At 35.1% G+C, this 23,376-nt stretch overlaps 1 protein-coding gene across 3 annotated transcripts in view; it reads right to left on the bottom strand.

Annotated features, from left to right (window-relative positions):
• LOC111155443 (transmembrane protein 68) overlaps positions 1-23,376 on the bottom strand; it is a 44,896-nt gene that overhangs the window by 6,019 nt on the left and 15,501 nt on the right. For all 3 annotated transcript variants that reach the window (XM_022515603.1, XM_022515602.1, XM_022515604.1), the window contains 4 exons: positions 15,533-15,700; positions 13,058-13,251; positions 8,233-8,293; positions 6,457-6,596 (listed from right to left, as the gene is read on the bottom strand). In XM_022515603.1, coding sequence (XP_022371311.1) covers positions 6,457-6,596; positions 8,233-8,293; positions 13,058-13,251; positions 15,533-15,700 — 563 coding nt within the window. The remainder of the gene's footprint in view (positions 1-6,456; positions 6,597-8,232; positions 8,294-13,057; positions 13,252-15,532; positions 15,701-23,376) is intronic.

The following is a 23,376-nucleotide window of genomic DNA, read 5'->3' as shown; positions in this document are numbered from 1 at the left end:
CAAGAAACAATCCCATTTACAATAGCATTCAAAAAAATAAAATAAAATACTTAGGAAAAACTGTAACCAAGGAAGAAAAAGACTTTCACACCGAAAATGATAAAACGCTGCTGAAAGAAATTAAAGACACAAATAAATAAACATCTGTGTTCATGGATTAAAAGATTTAATATTGTTAAGCTGTCCATTCTATCCAAGGTGATCTACAGATTCAAGACAATCCCTATTAAAATCCCTACAGCATTTTTTTCAGAACTAGAAAAAAAAAAAAAAAACCCTAAAATTCATTTGCAATTTCAAAGGACTCTAAAAAGAAGAAAAAAGCTGCAGGCCTCATACTTCCCAACGTCAGAACATACAACAAAGCTACAGAAATCAAAACAATATGATACTAGCATAAAGACAAACATATAGACCAATGGAATAGAAAAGACAACCCAGAAATAAACATTTGCGTGTATGGCAAATGATCTTTGACAAGGGTGCCAAGACCATACAATGAGGAAAAGGCAGTCTCTTCAATAAATGATGGTGGGAAAACGAGATATCCACATTAAAAAAGAATGAAGTTGAACCTTATCTTACATTACACACAAAAAATTATCTCAAATTGGATTAAAGAGCTAAACCTAAGACCTAAAACTATAAAAACTCCTAGAAAAAAATGTAGGCGAAAGCTTCATGACACTGGATTTGGCAATAATTTCTTGAATACGACACCAAAAGCACAGGCAACAAAGCAAAAATAGACAAACAGGAATACATCAAACTCAAAAAGTTCTATACATCAAAAGAAACAAGCAGCAGGGTGAAAAGGAACCTACAGAAGAAGAAAAAAAAAATTTGTAGATCATATATCTAATAAGGAATTAATATCCAGAATAAAGACCTTCTACAATTCAATTCAACCCAAATGTAATTATTTGTATTTGTATACAAATACTATGATTATATTGTAATGATTATATTTTCCAAATAATATGATTAAAAACGTAAGCCAACACCTTGAACACACATTTCTCCAAGGAAGATATACAAAGGGCCAACAAGCGTATGAAATGATGCTCAACATCAGTAATCATTAGAGAAATGCAAATCAAAACTACAATGAGATACTACTACTTCACACCCATTAATAAGATGACTATCATCAACAAAACAGAAAATAACAAGTGTTGGCAAGGATGCAGAGAAATTGGAACCCTTGTGCACTGCTGGTAGGGATGTAAAATGGCATGGCCAACTATAGAAAACTGTATGGATGAGGCTCCTTGAAAAATTAAAAACAGAATTATCATAGTGTGAGATAATAGAAAATACATATTGGTCTCTGCCCCTGGATCCTGGTACAGAGGCCCTGAAACTTTTATAATTTCATCAGTGATAAGGTCACTAGAAACATGTTTTGTTCTATTGTTTTAATATTTGGTTTCTGACTCCAGTTCCTGATGTAGTGATCCTAAAATCCTTGTATAATTTCTTCAGTGATAAAAATTTCTTTTGCTCTACTGGACTCATGGATGGTTTCTGGATAAGGGCTGGTCACCAGAAAGCCCAAACTATGATTAGAAGCATGGAATCTTTAGCTCAATTCCATCATCCCCCATAAAATTCCAATAGTACAGAGTTCAGGGAGTTCAGGGAGCTTCCAGGTGGGTGAATACATCCACACCAGGAGGGTGGTACACCCTAATTTCATGGGGGCCCTGACCCTGGGGCCCTCCCATTCTTCATTCCTCCATTATCTCTTAATCTGACTGTTCATCTGTATCCTCTATTGTATCATTTAATAAACTGATAAAAGTAAGTGTACCCCTGAGTTCTGTGAGCCATGCTAGCAAATTAATTGAACCTGGGGAGGGGTCATGGGAACCTCCAATTTGTAGCCAACTCAGCAGAAGTTGTGAGTTACCTGAGGACCTACTACGTGCGATTAGCATCTAGAATGAGGTAGGAATAGCCTTGTGGGACTGAGCCCTTAACCTGTGGGATCTACACTATCTCCAGGTAGATAGTGTCCGAATTGAGTTATATTATCGGACATCCAGCTGGTGTCAGAGAATTGCTTGGTGGGGGAAAAACCTCCACACAATTGGTGATCAGAAGTGTCAGAAGTGACGTGGTATGTAAAAGAAAAGAAGATTCACAAGTAAAAGAAAGACATAGTACGGAAGAACTGGGCTTTTCCCTAGAGGAGGGAAAAGCTGGAATTTTTTCTTTCCACATATCATCCAGCAATCTCACGTCTGGATATATATCCAAAAGAATTCAAAACACGATCTTGAAAACATATTTGTGTATCGATTTTCACTATAGCATTATTCACCACAGCCAAGAAAATGGAAGCAACTCAAATGTCCAACAATGAATGAATGGATAAACAAAATGTGGCAGGCATATACATACAATGGAATATTACCAGCTTTAAAAAAAGAAAGAAATCCTGCCACATGCTATAATACAGATGGACCTGAAAGACATGCTAAGTGAAATAAGCCAGTCACTATGATTCCACTTTTCTATAGCAGTCAAACTCCTAGTACTAGAAAGTAGAATGCGGGTTTCCAGGGGCTGCAGGAGGAAGAAGTGGTAAGCTGGTATGATTCTGCTCACATGCGAAATCCAAAAAAAATGAATTTGTGGAAACACAGAGTAGAATGGGGGTTGCCAGGGTGTGGGGGAATAGGGAGATGTTGGTAAAGGGTACAAACTTACAGGTCTCAGATGAGTAAATTCTAATGTGCAGCGTGGTTGACTTACAGTTAATAATACTATATTATATATTAGAAAGTTGCTAACAGAAAAGGTCATAAATATTCCCACCACATATGCAAAATGGTAATTACGGGTGATGGAAGTGTCGTCTAATCTTACTGTGATGATCATTTCACAATACACAATTTGATATTTATAATATCAAATCTTCACCTTGCACATTAAACTTTTAGTGTTCTATGTCAATTATATCTCGATAAAGCTGGGGGAGAAAAAGAATCTTGTGTCGCCCATAAAGAAACCAGAGTAAATTGGTGGATAGATATGAAAAATATATTTGATATTTGATTTCTGATATATATACATCATATATATATTTGATATATTGATATTTGATGGATATATATTGAAAAAAGAGAGAGAGAGAGAAGGAATGGGTAGTTGGTGTTCAGTGGACACAGAGATTCAATGTAGCAAGATGAAAAGAAGGTTCTAGAGATTGGATTCACAACAATGAATAAATATATTTAGCACTAATAAAACGTATACTTAAAGATGGTTAAGTGATAAATTTTATATTTTTAACCACAATTTTAAAACTTAAAAAAATCACAGTACACATACAAAAGGCTGGTATAAAGTTATAATCACAACACATTAATCCCATTTTCCAGGTGATTCAGTAATTTGACATTTATGGCTTTTATCTAGTTTTATACTTTCTGAAGTTGTAACTGCAAGCTGAGTGGTCTTTTTTTCCTTGATCTTTTTTTCCTTGGTCTTTGCAGGGATGAATATTACTGATCACTTCTGTTTTTTAAACATCCTCACCTGCTGACTTCACTCACACTAATTTACTTGTTCCCCACCTCTCTGCCACTTCCCTTTCTGTCAGCTTTGGGTGTTTTCCTTGGCACACCCCTTACATGTTACTTGTCCTCCCATCTGTCCTAAGTCGTCTTCTTTCTCTCTCTAGCTGCTTTGTAAAACTCATGACTTCAGTAACTATCTCATGCAGATAACTTCTAAATATTCATCAATTCTGACCTTTCTCCCAAACTCCAGTGCAATATTTTTTAATTTTAATTTTACCTATGAAGGGGCGCCTGGGTGGCTCAGTTGGTTAAGCATCTGCCTTTGGCTCAGGTCATGATCTCAGGGTCCTGGGATTGATTGAGCCCTGAGCCCTGTGCCAGGCTCTCTGCTCAGTGGGAAGTCTGCTTCTCCTTCTCCCTCACCTGTGCTCTCTCTCAAATAAATAAATAAAATCTTTAAAAAAAAAAAAACAAAAACTATGCATATAAGTCTATATATACATATCCTGCAGGTAGCTATAGAGTTAGGTTTCAAGTCTGGTATTTTCTCTCTGTAAAATCTCTCAAATTTGCACCTTGCTCTCCCTTTCAAGTAGATAAAAAGATCACTATGTAATTCATTCATTCATCAAACATTTATTGTGATTTAATTAAATACCGAATGCTGTGCTGGGAACTGGAGACACAAGAATTCGTAGACTAACCTCCACTCTTAAAAAGCGAACTTATATTTATATGTATCTAAGTAATCACAATTACTAGAGTCATCTTCACAAACCACTGTAGAGGAACAGATTATACATCTGCTTGCTTCTGCCAAATAACTCTGAATGAAACTGATATGAGCCACTCCCAAACAGAGGCCTATCCTAATTGAAATGTATCTGGTAGACAAATTCCCTAGTGTGATAGTTAAGGGCCTAAAAATATAGCACCTACTTACTTTTCCAGTTTCATCTCAACCAAACCCACCCACTAAGCTAGTGATTCCCCAAGTTTATTTTTCCACAGTTGTTATTAAATGCTATTCAACGAAAAACAAGGAGAGGGTTTTGGTCAGGCGAGAAGAGGAAAATGTGCTTTGAAACAAAGTTAAAGAGACCTCTTTGTTGCAGGGATTCTTAGAACTTTCAACATGTTCATGTGTTTTGCAAAATTCCTGGAGAATTTATCAGGCAGTCTTTCCCAACCTTGGTGTTCTAACCCCCTCAGACTGCTGGTATATGGTCAACTTTCCTATCACCATTTCTTTATTCATACTCTTCCTCCAACCCCAAGTCCACATGTCCAAATCACATCTTTCTTTCAAGACCCATCACAAACGCCCTCATTCCAGAAAGCTTTTCCTATTTTTTCCTTCACAAAGCGGTCTTTTACCCCTTTGAGTTTCTACTGTCTCACTCAAATTCAGCCTCCATATTGCTTTCAGTGATCTTTGAAAATGCAGATCTATCACAGTGTTCACCTATTTTCAAGACCACGACACCCCGCCCCTGACCTAGCTTTTAGGAAACAAAATCAACTGTAGGCCATGATTGTCCAGACCTGTCCTGTGTTTCTAGCTTCATCTCCCATAATATATACCCTTCTGGCTATACAAAACTGCCCGCAATTCCACAAAGATTTTATGCTGTCATATTGCCATCCATTTATACATTTAGTTTCCTCTACCTCATTACTCTCTGTCCAGCTAATTCCTTGTATTTCCAAACTGAATTCAGCCATCACCTCTCCCAAGGAGGTACCCTTGATCTAATTTGGGTATCTTTCCTTTGTGCTTCCATAATACCCAAAGACAGCAGTTCTCAGGCGGGATCTTGCCCCACTGGGTGTTACATGAAAAGGTCTAGACACATTTCTTCATTATCACAATGAGTGAGGGGTGAGGATGGGAGTGCTACCAGCATCTAGTGAGGAGAGGCCACAGAGGGTGGTAAGCCCCGTATGGCACACAGGACAGGCTTCCATGACAACATGTTAGTAACACCCAGAGTAAGAAACCTTCTGCAAGCACACCACTGTGGTTAGTGCATCACCATATAAACACTGATTTAGTTATTCAGTTCCCCTGCTGGACTGCAAGTTCCTAGAGTAATGGTATTCACTTTTGTTAATAATGTTAACACCCAGCATTCGCAGAGCACTTACTATATACCCCTCCCTCTTCCAAACAATGAATATGTATAATCTCATGTAAATCCTCAGAGACAGCTGTGAGTGGTCATGATTCAGGGTCGTGAGACTGAGTCCTGTGTCAGGCTCCATCCATGTTGGGCATGGAGCCCGCTTGGGATTTTCTCTCTCCCTCTGCCCCTCCCACAGCCCCTCCCACCGTTTATTGCACACACTCTCTCTCTCTCTAAAAACTAAAAAAATAAAATAAACAAATATTCTCTTCCATGTTCTGCAGACTAACAGAGTAAGCTGTGGACTCCCTGAGGTCACACAGCACACACGGGGTGGAGCTAGGAACAATCTGATTTCATAACCCACACTCTTAAAAAACTACTCCACTTTCCTGCCAGGATATTTCTATCAAACAAGAACAACACTTTCCTTTCATGGAGATCAACTCTTTCTTCTGGACATCACTTATGAAACTTTTTAATTACCAGTGCCAAGAGCCCCAACCTCTTAGCACTTGTGACATTTTAAAATGAGTGGTTCTCTGTTGTGGGGAGCTGTCCTGTGCATGGTAAGAAGTAGCATCCCTGTCCTCTACTCACTACAAGCCCATGGCCCCACCACCTCCCAGGACCTGCCTGTCATGACAATAACTTAACATCTTGAGACACTGCCAAATGTCCCTTGGGGAAAAAAGAACCACTGATCGAAACATATCTGTAGAATGAATGAATTCATTTTTAATGCAATAATTGAAAGTAAAAATCTGTTCAAAGACTAAGAAAAAAAAAGAATAATTTACCTTCTCAGCTAATTCTTCTGCTGTTATCTTTGGATCATAGGGAATAGGATCACCTAAATAGGTACGTAATTTCACTGGAAAACCGCCATACATTGGAGCAAATGGATAGCGGAATTTTTCATAAAGCCACCTAAACAGCCCTGTTTTAAAGTAAACAAAATTATTTTAATTGGTTAAATATTCTGAGCAACTGTAAATTTTAAAATTAATAATTAATAATGTGAGACTTAGAAGAAGGTAGCAAACAGTATCACCTCCCAATAATTAATACAATATGTATATATTTTAAAGATGAGCTTTTCATCAATTCTAACAAATGTAGCACATTAATGTAAGATGTTAATAATAGGAGAAATCAGAAGGTGGTGAGAAGCTTTATGGGTACTCTTTGTACTGCCACTCAATTTTTCTGTGAACCTAAAAATGCCCCCCAAAATAAGGTTTATTTTTTAAAAAATGAACTTTTAAAAATATGAGAATTTTAAAAGGCAAACCAATTACTATTATTACAGAACTGAGGATAAAGATTGCAACCAAAAGCTAGAAGCTAAAAAGTCTAGAGACTCACAAATACAGGCTTCTATGAATAAAAGAAAAGAAAAAGCATAAGATAAATTCACATAAACATGAAACTAAAATACACCAATAAATTGGTAAAAAAAAATTATTGTAAATTAAGAAAAATGCAAAAAGTAGCAAAGAATTACTAATGCTAATGACCAAGTATGAAACCTAGCAAAATCAAAAGTGGCAATAATGTAAAATAAACTGGGGGATTAAGTAAAAAAGAAAGTCAAAAAAGCAGTCACAAGTAATTTTTAAACCACTTTATAATTAAAGAAACAAAATTGGGAATAATTTTGTTATGCAACTTAAATTCTGAAGAAATAACCTGAGAGAAAATTAGAAGAACAATTCTATAGCAACAGCTAACATCACATCAATCTGCCTTTCCAGCTTAAATTTGGAAAAAAAAGGGGGGGGTGAATGTTAACACCTAAAAAACGTAATAGAATATCAACAACATACCAACATTACACATAAAAGAAGCAATAAAGGTTTAAAGTTCTTTAAGAGGGGATTTGTATGTGGACAGGAATAATATAGTTATGGGGATATACCACAGGGTATAAAAACAAACTGAAAATTTCAAAATAAAAAGAAAACAACAGAGATATTGCAAAAAAAAAAAAAAAAGCACTTCTAATTGTTATCACTCCAGTAACTACACTCAAAGCTTATTTTGTTATCCATAAATTAGACAAAAAGAACTTTACAATATAAATGTATCATGGTTCAAAATATTATAAAAAGCAAAAAACAAGAAGTAACAGAAATGAACCAAAGCAGATGATACATCCTTAGGTCGTTAATCTTAATTCAATATCATATTGTCATCCATTTTTAAAGCTGTAACTTCTTCAGTGGTGAGTTAGGAAGATAGTCTGGGTAATGGGTACATTTGTTCAAAACCTCAATAGCATGACTCAACTAAGGAAATTAGGTAACTCACTCTGTAATTTTAAGAAGCCCACAAAACAAATAAGCTTCAGTATGTATATAAGACTCTTAACAAAAATATAACATCTAAGAACTGCCACTAGTTAGAATCAGTTATCATTCAGACTGTAAATAATAAAACATCTAAATATATATCCATTATCTAAAGTAATAATACAAAAGAATTTCTTATAGGGTTCGAAAGCCCAAGTATTTCGAAGATTATATTCTGAATATTACATTATAATTAGAAAAACCGTATGAACCAGAACTTACTTGTTCCTCCAAGTGATCTAAATCCTTCTCGAATATTTTGTGTAAACATAGGAATAATGGGCTGAAGAGAGAATTTGAATTAAAAAATTAAATATATTGATCCATTCAATATCTCCATTGAGTCAATAATGCAAACTTTTGAGGGCTTGTTCAAGATTATGAAAATGAGGTATTTTTAAAATAAAGGTATACTTTTATCACCAGTGTGATTTATTTAGACTAAATTTAACTTGATCATTTGTAAAAACAAAAATTGGAAACACTACCCTCTAGTGGCAATATATAATATTTCACTTACAAACTTTCCTATCCTTTCCACATAAACTCTTGAAATTCAAAATAAAGATTACAGTAATCATTAATTTCATTAAATAAAATTAATGTGGTAAATTAATTTGATTTTAGTGGTCCACTGAATAGTATGCTCACTGGAGAAAAAGTTACAAGGCAGATATTCCCTCTATGGGGAAATTTATATAAATTCAAATGACAGGTTTTGGAAAGATGCTGTCATGCAACCACCAAAACACTATTTTTTCCTGAGATTATTAAATCTAAAAATGTTGAACATCAATGAAAAGTATAAGACCCACTGCAAAAAAAAAGGAAAATTAATATATAAAAATTCCTTTTATCATTAATATTAAAGGATTTCTGCTCACAAGTTCATGGTTTTTATTATTCCATGAACATCTGTGATTAAGTATGATTTTTTAAATGGAGACCTTAATCAAATGTCCTAAAACAATGAAGTGGCAAAGGATCATATAAGGAGATAGAACGATGGTGAAACTGAAGTAGATAAAAAATTGAATAAGAACACTTTAAAATGCTCACAAAATACACTGAATTAAATGACATTTTAGAATTGAAAAAACAGAATCACTTTACTTACATTCTACCATCAGTATTTGCCTAATACAGAGTTACCTGCCCTGGTGAGCAGGGTTTGAGATATTTAAATAAGCTGACATTTAAAAAGCCATCCTTATTCAGTTGTGGAAAACATTAAATATGGTGGACTAAAGGAAAGGGACTCAGGTATAGCTTTCTTCATTAAACTTATTAACTCACATAGAACTGCTGGTCATTTATTTAGTGTATTTCTCCCCTCACCAGAAGGACACACTGTTTTGTTTACAGCTATATCCCCAGCACCTGGAATAGTGCCTGGAACAGACTAGGTGCTAAAACAAAGTGTGATGGATGAATTAATTAACGAAAGAATGAAGACATGGGACAGAGAGACATCGCACATAATGAAGCAGTTTGTATTCTCTGAATACAAAGTGTTGGAAATAGGCAGCAATCTTAAAACAGTTTGGAAAAAAGAAGTCAGGTAAAGAAAGGAACTCTGACGGAAGAATTTAAAAGTCTCATGGTGTTAATTCACAAAGCTAAAACATAAAACAAAGTACACTGACTCTTTTGTACAAAATTCAGATTATGATCTAGGAAGCCAACACTAGTTTTGTGAAATAGTGACTGCTGACATTCTAACTTTTTTAAAAGAATTATAAAATGTCTTTAGAGTTGAGAACATAAAATGCCCAAGAAGAAACACAAATCTCATGGCTCATAATACATCCTTTGTCTTCTCTGACCAGTACTGCGGGATTTATGTCTACTGACTAGCATGAACCCCTAGATTCATACTGAAGCATACACTTTATGAAAACTCTTCAGGGTACATACCACCCTTTAAATAGCTTACTCTCCAGAAGCTCGATAAATCTAGAACCTATTAAGAAGGAAAATGCTCACCCTAGCAGACTCAGTATTCCAGGCTATAGTCTGGCCATATAGTTTCTATATTTGCATTCAAGCTAACAGCCTTAAAGTTATAAGCATTACTTTATAACAACTTGATACTGTAGTACAATTATTCATTCCTTTTCTTATATACCTAATGCATACAAGGTATTGGCATAAGTAACCTGGAATTAAATTGTTTGCATGCATACATGTGTCTCCTTATGTACGTGAATGTACATGTGTGAAAGAGAAAGAGAATGTGTATCTTGTTAAAACTATTCTTGGGGCATTAGTTTAAAATGGTCTTAGAGTCTAAACTTTGCCCCTAAAAATAAGTGAGCACCACTGGACAAGTTATTTACCACGTTTATTCTTCAGGTTCTTCATATATAAAGTGGGAATAATAATAATTACACTATCTCAAAGGTTATTTTTTAGACTGATATAATACATATAAACAATTTTATTAAGACAAATGTTATTTTCTTTTACATCACTTGTTTTTCCAAGCTGAGTAAATGGGCTAATATTTTTCCAACTTATTTAGATATGAAGTTACCTAAAAATTCTCAGGAATTTCATAAAGTAAGTGACTTAAATTACATTAAAAAGCCTGTAACTTTCAGAAAACCTTAAACATTTTTTTACCAATATTGTGTGAACTTGCATTGAAAATCTAGATTTTTTCACTTTAATTTGTTACCATGTTACAATTTAAATGTAATTATTCCTCCAACAGTCTTAAATTTTTACTTTATGATAATTTTGTGTTTATGATAGTTTATGATAATTCTGTGAGGACCATGAAGGGGTTTTCCAGATTGGACACTTGTACCATTTACGACTATCTCTATATATGGTTAAAAATGCTCCCTCATGTATCTGGAAGGTGCCTCTAATCTCAAGGTCAGCAGACTCACTGTGAAATGCAGTCAGGGATGGCAACAGCCGCGGTTGCCTGCGGTCCTGAACTGTATGTTCTGCTCTGCTTCTGCCTTGCTGTATGACCCGATCCCTCCATCCCTTCATCTCTCTGTACCTGAGTTTCCTCATCTGTAACATCGGAATAATTATATATGTCACCTACTTAATGTACAGGAGTACCGACATAAAGCCTTTTAAAAGCACTACAAAAGGTTGGGGTGGTACAATAGTTATCAAATGTACAATGCTACCTGTAAATCAACAATGGTAAAGATTTCTGACTTAAAACTTACAAAAGATGTTTATAAAATGTTCTTAAGTTTCATACAAAAACCTTAAATTATCTAGATTATCTTAATTATCTAGAAACTCTATCAAAGATTGAAAATAATAGTTCCTTTCTCTCTATAATTTCTTTCTTTCCAGCCTTCTTCCAGGAAATGTTCCTTAAATCTGTGAGGTTAAGGATGAGAAATTGGAATCTCATGATCAATTTATATAATTCCAAACCTACTTTTGTGATTTTCACCTTAAAACTTCAGGAGAAATAATCCTTTCAAATATAAACCTGAAAATTAAACTATCTTTGATTAGGGTTTTAGCTTTTATCACAGCTTTAACAGACATTACTTTCATTACCCTTAATTTTTGTACAATGGTGCATATATCCTTTTGTACTTTCTCATATATTCTAAAATTTTTATAATCAGTGCTTAAGACTCTGAGAAATAAAATGTGCTATGAATTAATTTTCTGTATCACTAATACTATTAACGTAAGTTAAATTCCAAATGTCCCTTTCTAGTAGTGTTTAATATTATGTTAAAATAATCAATTTAATTTAATTCAAATAGCCTACTAAGTGCTAGTCACTGTACTAAGGACTCAGAATATAAAAAGATGATCTTGTCCTTAGGGAGCTTATAATTTACTGTAGGACAATAATGTTTAAATTTTTATGTTGTCTATAGTTAAACACTTGGACAAGTACATTAACTCTTATTCTGGGATCACATTACTAAAGCACTACAGCAATTACTTTTAGTAGTTACATGTACATGTGTACAGGAGAGAATAAAGTTTGACACATTTTATTTTAACTCTGCAGTTAAAAAAAAAAGGAAATTTCCATTTTTTTTCCAAAAAGAAAATTTCCATTTTTTCCCAAATACTGGTCTTGGGTTAGAATGAGTCATCCATAAACTCTTCCTTTTTAATCCTATATTTGTAAGATGAACAGGTAAGCTAAAGGTGCATAATGGTCTCTATATAGCAGCAAAGGGTACACAAAAAAACTGAGACATGAAAGTATTGGCAACAGTCTCTAACTAATTGGCCTGGAAAAAGAACACCATCCTGTCAAAGGCACTACCATTTCTTTTTCCAACAGACAATCTAAAATGAAAACAGAAAACAAAGAAGAAACATTCCATAAGTAATAAATAAATGTTTCATAGGATAAATTATAATATGGAGACCAAAAAGTTGAGAATTACTTTCCAATGCAAAGAAAAGGACAAAATGGCATTCGTATTCTCCAGTCTACCAAGTAGAACAGTCACCGTGGATCCCTGAGGAACACTTAATCTTATTGACTAATTTTTTTATAAAATCTTTTTAAAAGATCTAAATTACACTAATACCTATTTCTTATCTTTATTCACACTATCAGATAGCTGATCACATTTGCTGAAAAAATAACAGGAGTTATGTATTCAAGTCCCATTATTATACAAATTGGTCACATAAAAGAATTGCAATGAAACCAACCAACAACCATCACTGAAATATGCCAACTCAGTCATACCAAAGGCTTAAAATACATAGAACTGAAAATACTTTTGAAAAAGATGTAACTGAAGGAATACAAAAAATTTTACAGATCTAATTAAAAGCAGCTGGATTTTGAAATTTTAAAATAAAACTTGGATGGATATTTTCCAAATTTTCATATTAATTTTTTTAAGATGGCATCCCAAGCACAAGGAAAATTTCTCTATCATTAACCTTACAAAGAGTTATGTACACTGATCTTTAAGTAGTGCAATTAAAGTATCTAAATTCTTATATATTCTGGCCCACTACATAAGCAATGATTTTAAATTCAACCTAGCTTTACTTTAATAATTAGTTTTATATAACTCACCACTTTTGCATCAATTGCAACCTGAGCGAAGCCTTTACGATTACCCCAAATGATGTTGTAGGTTTCATCACTAATTAGGGCTTCTCGAACTCCACCTGGTGAAATAGCTAACAAGTGACCGCTCCTCAGAATTTCAACGCATTTTTCTCTTGGTCCATGTAGAGCACAAAATACATCAAGTAATAAACTAAACCCTGTAAAAAACATTAGCATGAAGATATATCTTAAGTACTTCTCGTCCAATTCTTCAAGACAAAAATCTTTACAACCTACATAAATTATCTATACTTCAATCAGTAAACTCCTTTTCTTACTTCTTTTTTTTAGTCAACAAGAACTCTTAAGGTTTGGATAAGATTAATATTGCTGATAAAGTAATAGCTAAGCCTTATTGATCACCTCCTATTGATAATCTCCTCAGTGATCACCTACTACTCGGGTTACAGTGCATATTCAAACTGTGAATTAAAACTCACAAAATCCTTGGAAAACAGGGATTCTGATCCCCATTTTACAGACAAAGAAGTTGGTTCAGAGGATAAGTATCTTGCTCAAAGTCACACACCTAGCAAATGGCAGGGCAGAGATTCCAGTCCGGGTATGTCTAGTCCAAAGCTCCTTCCACTGCATCTCAGAGCCAAACACTGTCTATAGTATTTATTACAGCAATCAGAAATGATATCCCATCAGCAATCACAAATCTAATCTTCCTTCAACCCTATAAGAAAAAGAATCACTCAAGAGAATGTAAATCTGACTATACTTAGCCCTACCAAAATTGGCAAGCCATAACACATCTATTGAAATTAAAAGTAAGATGATGTTAATCCCATAATTAATTTGTTAAATCAAAAATAACAGCAAAATCATTGAGTTTTTAATGAAGTGAGTATTTAATTCAGTTACAGCTAATTCCAAGTCTTAATATGATACAGTTTTTCAAAGCACAATTATTTATGGATGAAAGAAATAATCCTATCAGTAATTAACTACTTTAACCAAATACTAAACTGGAACTTCTGAGGACTGATGTTAGTATAATACATTACTTTTGAGAATGGGAAATATGAGTAGTGAAACTGTGCAGACTAACCAAACTTCTCACAGTTTTAAGGATCTGAAGCAAGGTTATAAAAATTATTAAGATTCAAATAATATTCACCACATATTATATTAAAAGCTCACTGACTTAACTGGATGCATTTTCATAATAGGTTTCATAAATTACAAGATCATAAAGGAGAAATCTCTTTAAAAACCAAGTGCTAAATAAAAATATTCACATCGTATTATGTATAAAAAGAAAAAAATGGAAGCAACCTGTAAGAGAAAACTAGTCAATAAATATTTTAGTCATACATTAAAACTATTCTTTATAAAGCAAGGTAAAATGTTAGTGCTAATACTATCTATTTTTTCAAAAAACACAAAAGAGTTTACATAACATGTAAAAATATACAAATTAAAAATGATGTATAATAAATAAAAATGTAACTGGTTATATAAGGGTAGTAAGATTATAATGATGTTTTCCTTTTCTCTAGTTTGCAAATTTATTATAAAGTGATCATATTCCTTTCTAAAGAGAAATCTTTTCTAGCCAATTTAGTTTAATCAGACACAAGGATACCCAAAACATTAACCATGTCTATGAAAGGCACTGAATAGATTGTTATTTAATTCACTGTTTGGTATCTGTCTCTCTGGTTGATGGGTGGCTTTGGCTTTTATTATTCTAAAGGACATGCTATCAGCTTTGTTGACTTATTTCTGGTGATTCAGTGACAAAAGAAAATAAGATTTATTACCAATGAGTTTTAGAATGGCTTTTTAAAAACTATCTGAAACCATTTGGTTAACTAATCTTTTTAAAAGGTATAAAGCATTTATGAACAGAAAGGAGAATATATTCCTTAATTTTAAGAGTTGTAAGTCTAGCAGGCAAGTCAAGTATGATAAAGACATACAGATTCTTTAGGATAGGATTTCTGAAGCAATATTATTATATGAAGACAAAATATATCCTGGTTGATTTTTTTAAATAATTTTGATTTGCTATAATACAGACAGTAATCAAACTTTAATTACTCTGAAGTTAAACTCCAAAAAATCAGTATCTCATTGAGAAATTCATCATATGAAAAATCAACTACCCTCTATACCAAAATATAAATTAATTACATGGCAAAAGTTACAATTTATTTTTTTAATTGGAAGTTTAGCATTTAACTTAGAAAAATGACTAAATACCTATTAATAAAGAAAAAAAAATTAGATAACATTTTTGACCATAATGTTTTTATATTTAGATACATTACCTAAAGAGCATTATTAGATATTAGAGCTAAGTGTGTTACCCTAAAAAGGCAAAAATCTTTTCCAAATGGTACTAGAGAGCTCAAGGATACAAAATTTAATATAATTTGATCATGTTAATTAAACATTTTTATATCACTATCTACAGTCAAAGTTTACCTGGGATTTTAAAGACAAAGTGATCAGCTACTACACGGCAAGTTCTGCCTTTGTGGATAAAAATTTTAGCCATGAAGTAGTAAAAATCTATAGGAATAGCTCCATGATAAAAAATGATAAGTGCTGGTCCTTCTTCTGGTATTTTTTCCATCCCATGAACTTCATAACCTGTTGGAAAGACAAAATACAATGCTTAAAATATATTTATTAGTTTATTTACACTAAAGGATGTTTATTAACTCAGAAACTCAGTCTTTTCTTATAGAAGTGCATAAGCCTTCCTCTTTCTCCTTCCCTTCTTGCACGAATCAGTCCTACAGCCATTAGGCGGGCCAGAGTGAAGTCTGGGGTGGAGGGATGGCCTGGAGTACATGCTGGAGCCCAGTCAGGGTGAGGAGGGCATCCACATGAGGCAGCCCAGAGTGGGGAGTCAAAGCCCAAGCACAGTTCTGAGTGCACCCCCACAGGAGAGTCTAGAACAGGGTGCTGGAGCCTAAGTGGGAAAGGGAAGGGATCCAACGGTGGGATTAAGCACAGGATTGGAAGATAGCATCCAGACACTTCAGTGGCCTAGTATCAGGTATCAGCCTGAATGGGGTAAGATGGTATCTGCAAGTGGCAGAGGATGGTGACAGTGATAAGAGGTTCGTTACATATGGGGGGTTGGTCAAATGAGTCTACACATTAAGGATGTGAGCCTGGTTCCTCACTACTGGAGAAGGTAGCTACAAAAACAGAAAAGGAGAAAACTAGTATAAACTCAAACCATAAGAGAACCTCGCTCCTACCCTAAAAGTAAGAAAAAGCAGTATGTCAGAAAGCTGAGGTCGCTCTCTCAAACAGATGAACCAACAGCTCCAATAGGTGATAAGCCCCTCTAATGAGAAACAAACCGAGGATGGGAGGAAGACATAGGTACCCTAAAAATAGGCAAAAAGAAAATAACTGAAATGTTAACGAATTCAAAGATCAAGTGAGGTGACCACTGAGTGTAGAATCCCTGGGAATCCCAGATACAAACAAGAGTCCACACTCACCAACATTCCTCCATGGGACTCAGTGGGTGCTTATAAGAAAAAGCGGGGACATGGCAGGGAAGAGACCCAAAAGAGCCCTTGCAAATGGTATAGAGAACAAAATCTTACTTGCTTCTCAGAAGCTTCTCTTGGAAAAGCAAAACCTGACACTGGGAGAGGTGCAGGAAACTCTTCCATCCCTTCTAAGAAAACAGCATCTGTAAAAAGCAACTGATGCTGGAAAGGACAGAACTCATTCCCCCCTCCTCTCACCCTTGCCTCACCCTACTATCCCACTCTCAGGCAGAAGTCCACTTCTGGGTAGAAGGGTAGAAGTCAAAACATCTGCCTCTGGGAGATAGAGAGTAGGTCCAGTTTCTGAAATGACATCAAGCAGAGATCTGCTACTACTCAGAGGAAGAGCAAGAAACTTTGTGCCAACCCCAGACTCCCAGCTACACAAGGCAGAGTTTGCCTCCCATGGGGAAGAAGCAAAGGGACATTGAGAAAGCCTCACACCTGAGCCTCAGGCATACAGGGCCTGTGTACAATTCTGGCTAAACCAAGAAAATTGAAGAGTTGCCCCTCTCATCCCCATCCCACCACAAGCCTCACATGGAGTTACAAACAAAGGCAAAGAAAGGCCCCCGTCTGTGGTACAGGCATACTGGGTTAAGGAGAGAGGAGGAAGATGGAGAAAAACCCTCTGGCACTGTTATATACAAATGTTATATACAAAACATCATTTAAAAGTGTTATATACAGGGGCACCTGGGTGGCTCAGTGGGTTAAAGCCTCTGCCTTCGGCTCAGGTTATGGTCCCAGTGTCCTGGGATCGAGCCCCACATCGGGCTCTCTGCTCTGCGGGGAGCCTGCTTCCACCTCTCTATCTGTCTGCCTCTCTGCCTACTTGTGATCTCTGTCTGTCAAATAAATAAATAAAATCTTTGAAAAAAAAAGTGTTATATACAAATAAAACACCATTTAAAGTGTTATATAAAATTCGTTATATACGAATGTTGCAAACTTTTGTTTCACTCCCAAACATATAAATTATACTTTAGAAATTCCCCCCATTTTATTCATCAAAAACAAAAATGATTTTATAAAATCTAACTACTACATGCAGGGAAAAAACTGTGATGACAAATTTGAATTAGAGGTCAAGAAAACATCTCTCCTGTACTACAAGTGAACTTAAAGACTAGTGCCACCCCTTAATTCTCCTTCCTGCCACATTATTAACTCTGTTCCGAGTCACTGTAAGGGGAACAAGTTTCACCAAGGGAAGCAAATGACAGGATGAAAGACTGGTGGAGATGGGGATGATCTTTGGAGGCTTCCTTCTAATATGAACCAGTTTATGTTGGCTTCCTGTCCATACTTTTTTTTCCCTCTTCCGCCAGCTAATGAGATTAACCTGCCTACTGCCCTTTACACTGCTATACCAATACATTTTTTATGGCAATCCTGTGCTATTGGTGTTTGTGGGGAATATAAAAGATTTACGTAAACTCCACCAATGCTTCAGAGGAAAATACCCTGCATATTTTATCACTAGAGTTTGAACTTATACTCTGAGGAGGAGATGAAATGTGACCATGGTTCTAGTCATAAGATCTGTTTTTCCTTCCCACCTTACTGTTGCCAGGTGCCATACAGACCTCTGCCTCAGCAAGTCCCAGCAAAAAGAAAAAAGCAAACTGAACCACCAATGAGTCAATGCAGAAATCAAAAGAGAATACCACAGTACCTTGAGACAAATGAAAATGGAAATATACTGGAAATGGAATTATACTGAAATAAACTTGTGGGACACAGCAAAAGTTTTAAAAGGGAAGTTCACAGTGATAAATGCCTATCTCAAGAAAAATTTCAAATAAACAACCTAACTACACCTCGAGAAACTATAAAAAGAACAAAGTTAGTAGAAGGAAGGAAATAACAAAGATTAGAGGGGAAATGAGTGAAATAAAGGCTAAAAAGTCAACACAAAATATCAATGAAACCAAGTGGTTTCAGTTGACTAAGTGGTGGTTCAGTTGACTAAGCCTTTGCCTTTGACTCAAGTCATATTCCAGAGTTCTGGGATTGAGCCCCACATCGGGATTCCTATTCAGCGGGGAGTATGCTTTTCCTTCTGCTCCTTCCCCTGATCATGCTTACTCTCTCTCACTTTCTATCTCCCTTTCAAATAATAAATAAAATCTTAAAAAAAAAAAAAAGCAGAGATGACTCTTTGAAAAGATAAGGAAACTGACAAATCTTTAGCTAGATTCACAAGAAGAAGAGAGTACTTGAAAAATTAACTCAAAGAGGGGACCTTACAACTGATACCACAGAAGCACAAAGAATAAGAAACTACTATGAAAAATATATGCCAAGAAACTGGACAACCTACAAGAAATGGATAAATTCAAACCTCTAAGACTGAATCATGAAGAAACAGAAAATCTGAATAGACCAATTACTAGTAAGGAGATTGAACTGGTAATCAAAAACCTCCCAACAAACAAAACTCCAGGACTAGATGGCTTCACCAGTGAATTATACCAAACATTCAAATAGGAATTAATACCAATTCTCAAACTCTTCCAAACAACAGAAGAGGAGAGAACTCTTCCAAACTCATTTTACATTACCCTGATACCAAAACCAGACAAGGACATTACAAGAAAAGAAAATTACAGGCTAATATCCTTGATGAACATAGATGTAAAAATCCTCAACAAAGTATTAGCAAACCAAACTCAGCAATGCATTAAAAAAATCATATACCATGATCAAATGGAACTTATAAGAATGTAAAAATGGTTCATCATTTGCAAATCAATTAATGCAATACACCACATAAACAAAATGAAAAGTAAAAATTATATGATCATCTCAATAGATGCAGAAAAAGCATTTGACAGAGTTCAACATCCATTTATGATAAAACTCTCAACAAAGTGAGTATAGAGACAACATACGTCAACATAATAAAGGCCATATATGAGAAACTCATAGCTAACATCCTACTGAATGGTGGAAAATTGAAAGTTTTTCCTCTAAGATCAGAAATAAGACAAGGATGCACACTCTCACCACTTTTATTCAACATAATACTTAAAGTCCTAGCCAGAGCAGTAGGGCAAGAGAAAGAAATAAAAGGCATCCAAATTGGAGAGGAAGGAATAAAACTGTCAGTATTTAGAGATGACATGATATTCTATAGAGAAAACCCTAGAGACTCCATCAGAAAACTCTTAGAATAAACAAATTCAGTAAAGTTGCAGGACACAAAATAAATGTACAGAAATCTGTTGTGTTTCTGTACACTAATAACAAACTATCGAAAAGAGAGATTAAGAAAACAATCTCATTTAAGACTACATGCAAAAGAATAAAATATCTAGAATAAATTTAACCAAGGAGGTAAAAGACCTATACTGAAAATAATAAGATATTAATGAAAGAAACTGAACTAGATACAAATAAATGGAATGGTATTCCATGCTCATGGATTGGAAGAACTAATATTGTTAAAATGTCCGTAACAGCCAAAGCAATCTACAGATTCAATACAATCCTTACCAAAATTTCAATGGCATTTTTCACAGAAATGGAACAAGCAAACCTAAACATTTGAATGAAACCATGAAAGATCCCAAAGAGTCAAAGCAATCATGAGAAAGAGCAAAGCTGCAGGCAACATTTCCCTGATCTCAAACTGTATTACAAACCTATAGTTATCAAAACAGTATGGTATTGAAATAAAAACAAACACACAAATCAACAGAACAGAATAGAGAGCCCAGAAATAAATCCACACACACATGGTCAATTAATTTTTGACAAAAGAGGCAAGAATATGCAATGGGGAAAGAATAATCTCTTCAATGGTCACATTGGGGTCACAATGGAGAAATGGTCACATTCAAAAGAATAAAACTAGACTACTATCTTCCTCATACACAAAAATTAACTCAAAACGGATTAAAGATTTGAATGTTAAGACCTGAAACCACAGAACTCCTAGAAGACATAGGCAGTAAACTTCCTGACATCAGAGTTGGAAATGACTTTTTATATCTGATTCCAAAATCAAAGGCAACAAAAACAAAAATACACAAATAGGACTGTATCAAACTAAAAGGTTCTGCACAGCAAAGGAAACCATCAATGAAATGAAAAGGTTTCATTTTCAGTAGGTTGAAAGGGAGAGGATATTTGCAAATGATACATCTACTGAAAGGGAGAGGATATTTGCAAATGATACATCTGATAAACAGTTAATATGCAAAACACAAAGAACTCCTACAACTCAAAAACCACAAAAAAAAAATCCATCTAAAAAAATGGACAGAGAATCTAAATAGACATTTTTGCAAAGATATACAGACGGCCAACCAGTATGTGAAAGATGCTCAACATCACTAACCATCAGGGAAATGCAAATCAAAACCACAATGATCTATCACCTACCTCATATCTGTTACAATAGTTATTATCACAAAGTCAAGAAATAACAAGTGTTGGCAAGGATATGGCAAAAAGGGAATCCTGCACAGTTGGTGCAAATGTAAATTAGTGCAACAACTATGGAAAACAGTATGCAGGATCCTCAGAAAGTTAAAAATAGAACTATCACACCATCCAGCAATTCCACTTCTGAATATTTATCCAAAGAAAACAAAAACACTAATTCAAAAAGAGATCTGCATCCCCATGTTCACTTTAAACCATTATTTCTGGGGCGCCTGGGTGGCTCAGTGGGTTAAAGCCTTCAGCTCAGGTCATGATCCCAGCGTGCTGGGATCGAGCCCCACATCGGGCTCTCTGCTCTGCAGGGAGCCTGCTTCCTCCTCTCTCTCTCTGCCTGCCTCTTTGCCTACTTGTGATCTCTGTCTGTCAAATAAATAAATAAAATCTTTAAAAAAAAAAAAAGATAAACCATTATTTCCAATAGCCAAGATATAAAAACAACCTAAGTGTCCATGAATGAATGAATGGATAAAGAAAATAGAGCATATATAGACACAATGGAATACTATCCACCTATAAAAAAAAAAGAACAGCATCTTACACTATCTGTGACCTGGATGGACCTTGAGGGCATTATGCTAAGTAAAGTAAGTCAGAAAGTGAAAGATAAATACCATATGATCTCACTTATATGTGGACTTAAAAAACAAAACAAAACAAACAAACAAAAGAGCTCACAGATATAGAGAACAGACTGGAGGTCTCCAGAGGCAGGAGATGGGGGTGGGCAAAATGGGATCAAAAGATATAAACTTTGGGGTGCCTGGGTGGCTCAGTGGGTTAAAGCCTCTGCCTTCGGCTCAGGTCATGATCCCAGGGTCCTGGGATTGAGCCCCACATCGGGCTCTCTGCTCAGTGGGGAGCCTGCTTCCCTTCCTCTCTCTCTGACTGCCTCTCTGCCTACTTGTGATCTCTGTCAAAAAATAAACAAAATCTTAAAAAAAAAGATGTAAACTTTAGTAATAAAGTAAGTAAGTCGTGGGGATATAATGTACAGCATGATGACTACAATGAATTGTACATTTGAAAGTTGCTCAGAGAATAAATCTTAAAATTGTCATCACAAGAAAATGAATTTTGCCACTGTGTATGATAATGTATTTACACCAAAGAACCAATTAAAATGGAAAAAAAACACATGATGTATTTTAACTACTTATTGTGGTGATCATTTCACATTTATACAAATATAAAACCACTATGTTGTACACCTGAAATATGATGTTAATTGTATCTCAATTTTTAAAAAAGGAAGAAAATTATAAAGTAATACAGAAATCGGGATGCCTGGGTGGCTCAGTTTGTTAAGCCGCTGCCATGGCTGCCTTTGGCTCAGGTCATGATCCCAGGGTCCTAGGATCAAGTTCCACATCGGGATCACTGCTCAACAGGGAGTCTGCTTCTGTCTGCCTCTGCCTGCCACTCTGCCTTCTTGTGCGCTCTCTCTCTCTCTAACAAATAAATAAATAAATAAGTTTTAAAAAAAGGTAATACAGAAATTGTTTTTGCTATTACTATTTTTCCATGTCATAAAAGAAACACCAACCTCGGTTTATACTCCATTCAGTTAAATAAAAATGTAGAATCTTTCTCAAAACAAAACAAAACAAAACAAAACCCCAAGACATGGGGGGAAAGACACGCATTTAGAGGCCAAGCGCAGAATTAGGGTCAAAGTAAAAGGAAGCTAAGAAGAAAGGAAATCTCAAGTGACTAGAGCAGAAAAGGAAAGGAAGCTCCTGAAGTCAGACTGCCGCACCTGGAACAGCCGGCCCAAGAAGCCCACCATTCATGTGTAAGAGATAAAAGGGAAGTCCAGAATATGAGAATCTGCAACTATGTTTCTTTCCTTAAATTTATTCCCATTTGATTTGCTAAGAAACAAATTTGAGTATCAAAGACTGTAGTGTAAATTTTAGAGCAGAAAATTCTTTTTTTTTTTTTAAGATTTTATTTATTTATTTAACAGACAGAGATCACAAGTAGGCAGAGAGGCAGGCAGAGAGAGGAGGAAGCAGGCTCCCTGCTGAGCAGAGAGCCCGATGCGGGGCTCGATCCCAGGACGCTGGGATCATGACCTGAGCCGAAGGCAGAGGCTTTAACCCACTGAGCCACCCAGGCACCCCAGGAAATTCATTTTTGAAGTAGTTTATAATGTCTTCACCAAATAGATGAAGGTAAGTGTGGTAACTATGATTCTAGTATGGAAAGAATAAAGTATTGGTAATATCTCAAATGAACTTAAAGAATGTTTTTAAAAATTGAATTTAATGAGATTTTGAGATTATGTATACTTTTAAC

This window comes from Enhydra lutris, unplaced genomic scaffold (genome assembly GCF_002288905.1).
Source record: "Enhydra lutris kenyoni isolate GAN:26980312 unplaced genomic scaffold, ASM228890v2 scaffoldscaffold41, whole genome shotgun sequence".
NCBI lineage: Eukaryota > Metazoa > Chordata > Mammalia > Carnivora > Mustelidae > Enhydra > Enhydra lutris.
Note: the sequence above shows the minus strand (reverse complement) of the source record. Positions and strands in the feature narration are given on the sequence as shown.